Source organism: Stegastes partitus, unplaced genomic scaffold, assembly GCF_000690725.1.
Source record: "Stegastes partitus isolate 25-593 unplaced genomic scaffold, Stegastes_partitus-1.0.2 Scaffold478, whole genome shotgun sequence".
Classification (NCBI taxonomy): domain Eukaryota; kingdom Metazoa; phylum Chordata; class Actinopteri; family Pomacentridae; genus Stegastes; species Stegastes partitus.
The window spans coordinates 108,057-115,334 of NW_007578209.1; the positions used below are offsets into that span (position 1 = coordinate 108,057).

Sequence of the window (7,278 nt, forward strand, 5' to 3'; positions counted from 1 at the left end):
TGTGATGGTCCAAGCTGACCAGCCTTTGCTCTCATCGTGTATCAGTGAGTCTCTGGTGAACACGAGTCTGTCACTGCTTCACTAGTTGTCCTTGTTTGGACCACTTTTGGTCGATACTAACCGCTGCATACTGGGAAGATAGAGATCTGTCACCCAGTCGTCGAGCCATCCCAGACCTGCTCAGATCCTCACGCTGCCCATTTTTCAGCTTCAGGAACTGACTGTTCACTTGCAGCCTAATGTCCCCTATTGCATGACAGGTGCCATTGTTAAGAGTCAATCAGTGTTACTCACTTCACGTCTCGGTGGCTCATCAGTGTATTTGGATCTCTGTCCGTTGCAGCCGGCTGTATCCACCGTACTCCTTGAACGTGTCTTCCATGTACCTGAAGTTGGGCCGACTGTACATGGGGCTGGAGAAGCACTCAGCCGGCGTCAGCGCTCTCAAGAAGGTAACATGAGCTGCTGGGCTTTTATATCAGACTCTCAAACACATCATCTACACAGTGCCTCAAACCAGCGAACAACTGGGAATACCGTGCTGCCGTTCTCTCAGCACTGCACCAAAACATTCTTTATTACCTCGCGTCGAGGGATTTTCAACAAATTTCATGTTTTATTTGAACAAAGAGCCGTCAGCTCACATTTTAAACGTTATATAAATACAAGATTTTTGCCTGAATTTGCCAAAATGGAAATTCAACACTGCATATTTTCAGTGTACCCGTATGTAAGAACATTGCACACACTTGAAAGCAGTAAAATGTGCGAAAATCATTCATGTCTGTGCGTCCGCAGGCGATGGCTGTAATGGAGGTGGCTCATGGGAAGGATCACAGCTACGTTGCAGAGCTGCGCAAAGAGATTGCACAAAAATGAAGAGAACAGAGAGAAAAACATACAAGTAAATCCCTACGGACTGCATACGCTCCTTTGATGAGGAGCTTTACAGAACTGTGGCCACTTTCAAGATCAAGTTTTGGTCCTGGAGTGAAGACGGAGAACATTCGTGTTTTCTTTGTTGTTGTTTTATGCAAATAATTTATTGTTGGACTTTGAAAAACGGACATTGTGAAAGATGTTTTTTTTAAATTATGGCAACAATAAGGTGTTCTGGGATTTTTATTATTATTATTATTTACAAATGAATAATCAGGTTTCTGTTCCGGCTTGTGATTGACACATCAGCTGGACCCTGTAATCCGTCAGAGTCGAGTTGTTTGCAAATGTCAGCGGGGGGTCGATGCAACAAAAATCCCCGTCAGCCAATCAGGACAGCTGCTTCACCGCAAGGGGCCTGTTGAAGCTCCAGAATGTGGCTCCGTCACAATGGAGGCACAGAGCGCTGTTTGCATTCACACCTTATGTTCCTGCTCTGCACTAATTACTGTGGAGGAGAAAGAAGAAAAAAAAAAAGCCAGACACACTATGACCAGCTACATGTAAATGATTGGAAAAAGCACAAACAAACAGCAAATGAGGCCACAGTCGTAAAGAAAATAAGGCTTTATTGCATAATAAGCAAGTACAACAGCTTCATACATGTCTGGGGAAAGGAAACAGACTAGACTTGATGTACTGAAAATGCATATACAAAACATATGTACACATATTTTTTTTATTTGGGAGTTTGGCCAAAAAAAAAAAAAAAAAAAGTTAAAGAGGGGGGAAAAAAAATTAAATATAAACAAACAGTGGAATGCCGTGTGAGAGAAATACTGTCGAAGAGAACAGAAGTGCAACAAAACACTTATATGTCAGGAGAGCACGAAGCTTATACTTATCTGAGAATATATACATTGAAATATAAAAATGCATGCATAGTTTATTATGTCGCGGTATTTTAAGGGTACCAAGTCAAGAAAAGAAAACGATACAAAACAAGGAAGTCTTTTCTCACACGCCCGTTGTGTATGTACAGAGTTACGCTGGGCGTGGCCGGCTTCGCGTCACGGTTCAGAAAAGTACGACATGCAATAAAAGAACACTTTTAGAATGTTTTAATTTTATAAACAGGATTCCCAGATGTGGCAGCGCAGTAATATCGGGTTTGGAACAGATTATTATTATTGTTTTCTTTTTTAGTTTGGAACAGATTATTAATTCTGATTTTTTATTTTATTTTTGGTAAAGTCTGTCGGGCCACTTTTATACTTAAAAACTAAATGAAAACATCAGCATCTCATACTGGCAACCCCCCTACATGAGAACCAGGTAAATATCTGAAATGTTAAAGTTGTTCTTATAGCAAGTTATTAAATACTGATTTGAGAATTTAATCTTTGGAGGTACAAAAAAAAAAGAATAATCAAATTTAAGAGTCCAACAGGCAGCTTCTTCTCAATAAGGCACAATGATCAGCTCTGTACAGCATCTACTGTAGACGGACACAGGTTCCTTTTGGCTACACATATAAACAGTGAAACTATAAATTATCTCCAATTTGGACAGACTCTTGTAGAGTTTTGAAATGCTTTGGGGTAAAAGATGTGACAGCACACATCTGATCACAAGGAGAAAAATCGCTGAAATGTACTTTGTGTGTGGTTTAAAAACAGGGAGCTTAGTAGAAATATCTAAGCTTAGGCATCTTTAACAAAAAAAAGAAAATTAGAAGAATCCAGGAAGGCTTTTCATACAGGAGTAAAAAAAAATCTAAAGATCAATATGCTTGCCGAGGGCAAAGGTGACCACAGTCTTTATAGAAATAAATAAAAACATTTGTTACAATGCTGAAGTAAATACTCGCTGTATTAATCAATATTCTGTTAAAAACAAAGGAACATTTTAGAACAGTGATTGGAGGAATACTTTTGTTTGGCAAACTCTTTCAGAGTATAGAGTATAGTAATAATACTGCTGCCACCTACTGTTCACGCAGCATAATGCCATTTCTAATGATGGCTAAATAAAAAATGAGAAATGTAGCAGGCAGGCGATCTCTCTCCGAACTGAAACTGAGATCTGATTTCTCAGGAAACACGCAGACAAACGAAACACATTCACACCTGCAGGTAAGACGAGCTGCTTCCTCACCTGATCTGTACGGACAAGATGCACCGACATCGAAGGCCAGCGCCGAGATTAAAGGGACACCAAGAACAAAATCTGATGGGGAGAAATGGTTGTGGATTTCTATACAGGCCTACACGGATCCGTTCCTCCCTTGAGGTGAGCTTGTTGGAAAATCCACTCGAATTTACATCAAACGTGAGCCTCTGCTCCGGCCTCCCACTGCGTCCTCCAGCTAGCGTTAAAGTACCGTCGTCGTCGTCTGCTGCCGCTACGAGGTCCAAGGTGAGGCTCTCTGGGCTCAGATGAGGCGAGAGTTCTTGAGGAACTGGATGAGGACCTGGTAGACAAACTTGTACTGGGAGATGGTCTGAACCATCAGCATCCTCTGCTGCCTCAGCTCTGACAACATGGTGGGAACCTCCACCGGCTGGAGGGGCACAAACCAGAGAAAAGGAATGAATAAAAAAGAAACCAAAAATGTGAGAGACGATCTTTTGTGTGTCGGCCAGGAAAAAACATTTCAGGCTCCATTAACAGGTTATCAAGCAGCATCTTCTTCCTCGTGTGTTTGTATTTCAATGCTACACAGAATTCAGATTTTTAAAGAGAGACCACATCTGGATTCATCTCGAAACTGTAAATAACAAACGATGTGCAGTGGTTATTGGCTGGCTTTCCAAAAAAAGATATTTTTATTTACCAAATATCCTAAAGCCCTTTTTAGACTTGGATTGTAAAACAGTTTACACACATTTGGAAATATTGAATTGAGGTATTTAATCAACTCAGAGAAAAGACTCCTATGAACAAAACTTCAGATAAGCTTTTTGTTATTGGAGTGTCTCATTCATATGATCTATTCTGTCACAGTAAAGTTTTATTTTTATGGACATTTTAGTTTGTAATGGATGTAAAACTGACAGAGGTGTTGGGATTACTGCGTCTCTCCTGTGATGTTTTCAGACAGATGTTGGTGCTGAAACATTCAAACAACTACAGTCGTGCTCAGATGTGTTCATACCCTCCCATTAAAGAAGGAACAAAACAGCTGGAATAAGCTGAAATGGACAGAAGTAATAATAAATAAAAATGTAATGAACATCATGATGTTGCTTTTGAATTGTGGTTCAACAGAAATTTAAAAAAAAACAAAAACACGCAACCAAGCATGATGGGACCCATATTCTGGCCCGCTGCTCATCAGCAAAGGGCTCTCATTTGTTTTTTAAAATTATTCTTTTTGCCCACAATTCAAAAGCAACGTCTTATTTCTCTAAATTATAATTTAGCAAATTTTTATTTATTATCACTTTTTCCAGTTTCTAGTTATTTGAGTGACTGTTGTGGATTTTGTCTTTTCTTTAGTGGAAGGGGATGAAAACATTGGAGGACGACTGGAGAGAAAATGGTATTGTTGAACTGCCATCAGGAGTTTTAAGGGAAAGTGACGGGATCATGTAGACGCCCACCAACATCCAGCACGCTCAACTGCAGTCGGATTAACGGACAGAAACGCAGGTCAGAGTGTCGGACGCCCCCCGATCCACTCACCTCATTGTGCTCCAGGCAGCTGATCATGAGCTCGGTGAGGATGACCACCCCGGTGCGACCCACGCCGGCGCTGCAGTGGACCACCACGGGGGGATTGAGGCTCTTTGAGGTGTCCAGCATGGAGTTAGTGTGTCTCCTCACGGACTGGATCTCCTCTAGGTAGGCTGCAGGAGACAAAAATATCAGGGTGTTGAGAAGACGGAATCTGTTCCAGGTGCTTCTTCTGTTGCACGCTGATGGACAATAACAACTAGTTTAATCCTCTAAATCCACAGAGTTGTTGTTGTTGCTCCTGTCACCTCTTTCCTGGCTGTAGGTTTATGTTTCACTACGATAGATGAGTCCTGCATCTTTATGGAACAAGTGCAGCCATCATATTAGTATGACACAGTTATAAAACCATACATCATAAAAAAAGAATGAACTAAAGCAGATTATCTTTTATATTTACCTTGTAAAGATTAAAAAAAAAACATGTGCAGGTGCTCACAGGTGTCACAAATACCAACACTAGTCTCCACTTTATCAGCTCTTTGTGCACAGCCTGCAGTACGATACTACTTTTACAGCATCCAGTTGGTATAAACAGTTTATTTTTGGTAAATTTTTCTGGAAAAAAAAGATTGTGTCCCCGACTGAACTACATGATTATTAGTAAGCAGCTCGTGGACCGTGTCAAATGTAGAAATCTGACAATTCTTTCTGGTTTTCTGGTTTCTGACTGTAACTAATGGAGGAATCAGGGCATTTCTTTTAAAAGACATCACGTCTTTCAACCTTGCTGGGCAGTTTTTGGGTTCAGAGGGTCAAAGAAACGTCTTTATACTCATCTGACTGCTTGCTGGCTCGCAATCTAGCATCACATTTACCATTTAATCCTTCTTTTCTAACCTTCTACAAGACACTTGATGTCCTCTACTCCTTTAAGTGAAAAAGTGAAAGTACAGCGACTGTTTCTCTCTCCGATGAAACAATCCCACTTACAGAGAAATCCTAGGACATATTCAGGACAGCCCTGCTCAGGCCAGTCGGTGTACTGCAGGTGCCAGACCGTCCTCTCCTGGCCAGACAGCAGGTGTTTGACTTTTAATCCCGTGGTGGCGTAGCAGCCGGAGTCGGTGCGGAACTTGGTGGTCACCTTGAACTTGCCGTGAGTGGCCGAGTTGTGCTTGGAGCCCAGTTTGGGCCAGTAGCGGTGACTCTTGGACCTGCCGCCCTCCTGGGACGGACGGGTGACGAGCGCAGGGCGGGAGGAGATCAATGGGTGGAGGAGGGGAAAGGAGAGAAGAGTGGATGTAAATGACGAGCTCTGATGCGACACACACACGTTTTCACTGTGCAGCTGAAAAATAACCACATCTGCTGTGTTGGTGTGTGTGTGTGTGTGCGTACCTCCTCGGCAGTAACCATGGCGATGACGTTGACCCCCTGCTCCCAGACCATCTGCCAGAAGTCGGCGCAGGTGTTGGCGAGCGGACCCTGGGTGGCGATGTAGTGCCACTCCTCCCCTCTGATCATGACCTGGGAAAACACACAAAGAATCAATTAGCAGAGATTACAGCGACGGCAATCAGGAGCAAACAAAGTGCTTCCCGACAAACACATCCAAGGAAAACGCAAATCAGAGCAAAAACACCGACGGACGCATGAATCCCATGTTCAGGTTGTTATGAGACTCACCACCGGAGGGCAGTAGAAACACCACTTTTCCTACATTTACAACACCATCAACTCCTCTCCTCAAGCCTCATTAATAACCATCAGGCCACACACGGCACTGGAGCGCTGTCATTCGTCACTCCGGCCACAGAAGCGCGGGTTACGTAACGAGCAGCTGATTCCCGGGGCCACCTCGTGACTGTAAACACTGTATTAAGGGATGGATGGGGAATAAACAAGGCCTTTTGTTCCGCGGCTGCTACCTTAAACAACAGGGAAGTAAGAGGGTTACACCGTGATAGGCAGCGATTCAGTGCCGCTTTGGTGATCACATTTTCAATTAGGAGTACACACCATATGCAAACTCATGCGCACACACACACACACACAAGCCTGCGCGCACACACACTGTTTGCAACTGAGCATGAATAGAGGGCTAGTGAGAGCAACTCAGGTTGCTTAAGAGGGTTTGGAGTTTGGACAACATTCTTTGGGAATTCCACGAGCTCTGAGAGCTTAAACAGCCTTCAATAGCTGCCTTTCATCCTTCGCTCCGAGCCGTTCCCTGCTTAGAAATGACCACAACAAAGACCAGCAGAAAACGGAACGCATCCAGCCTGTGCTCTTTGTTTTAGTGTGAAGGTGACGGGATGTTGGTGCTGCAGAGCCGCTCAGGAGCCGCACAGATAAACTGGACCCTCATGAAGCAACAACTGAGTTTAAGTCATTCAGATTATTTTCTTGTACATTTGGTTGTTGAGTCTGGTTTAACGTTCCAGATGTTCTTCACATATTGAATGTGAGTCACCAGAGACGACACACATGATGCTGTATGATGTCACTGCTCTCTATCGTGAACAATTGATTTTTTCAGATAAACCTGAGGATCAAGTGTTGATTTATGGGTTTAGCTTCTAAAGCTGCACCATTTAAAAACTGAATGAGTTTTCTGAATAATGGACTAAAACAAAGCCAAAAAGAACATGTCGTGTGTTTTTCTTTGCACGGTAAAAATGTAAATGTTGGAGATCTGAGGTGATCCAGATCTTTACC

The 7,278-nt window shown here is 42.8% G+C and overlaps 2 protein-coding genes across 2 annotated transcripts in view; one reads left to right on the forward strand and one right to left on the reverse strand.

The window, feature by feature from the left end:
• Positions 1-1,107, forward strand: part of LOC103360985 (N-lysine methyltransferase SMYD2-like) — a 13,851-nt gene extending 12,744 nt beyond the window's left edge. Inside the window, exons 11-12 of the mRNA XM_008286941.1 lie at positions 344-452; positions 799-1,107. Of these exons, the coding sequence (XP_008285163.1) occupies positions 344-452; positions 799-879 (190 nt within the window). The 3' untranslated portion in view covers positions 880-1,107. The remainder of the gene's footprint in view (positions 1-343; positions 453-798) is intronic.
• Positions 1,108-1,491: 384 nt separating this feature from the next.
• The window catches only part of LOC103360998 (protein tyrosine phosphatase non-receptor type 14), a 56,203-nt gene continuing 50,416 nt past the window's right edge, over positions 1,492-7,278 (reverse strand). Inside the window, exons 18-21 of the mRNA XM_008286966.1 lie at positions 5,959-6,087; positions 5,551-5,785; positions 4,567-4,730; positions 1,492-3,442 (exon numbers count right to left, since the gene is read on the reverse strand). Coding sequence (XP_008285188.1) covers positions 3,314-3,442; positions 4,567-4,730; positions 5,551-5,785; positions 5,959-6,087 — 657 coding nt within the window. The 3' untranslated portion in view covers positions 1,492-3,313. The remainder of the gene's footprint in view (positions 3,443-4,566; positions 4,731-5,550; positions 5,786-5,958; positions 6,088-7,278) is intronic.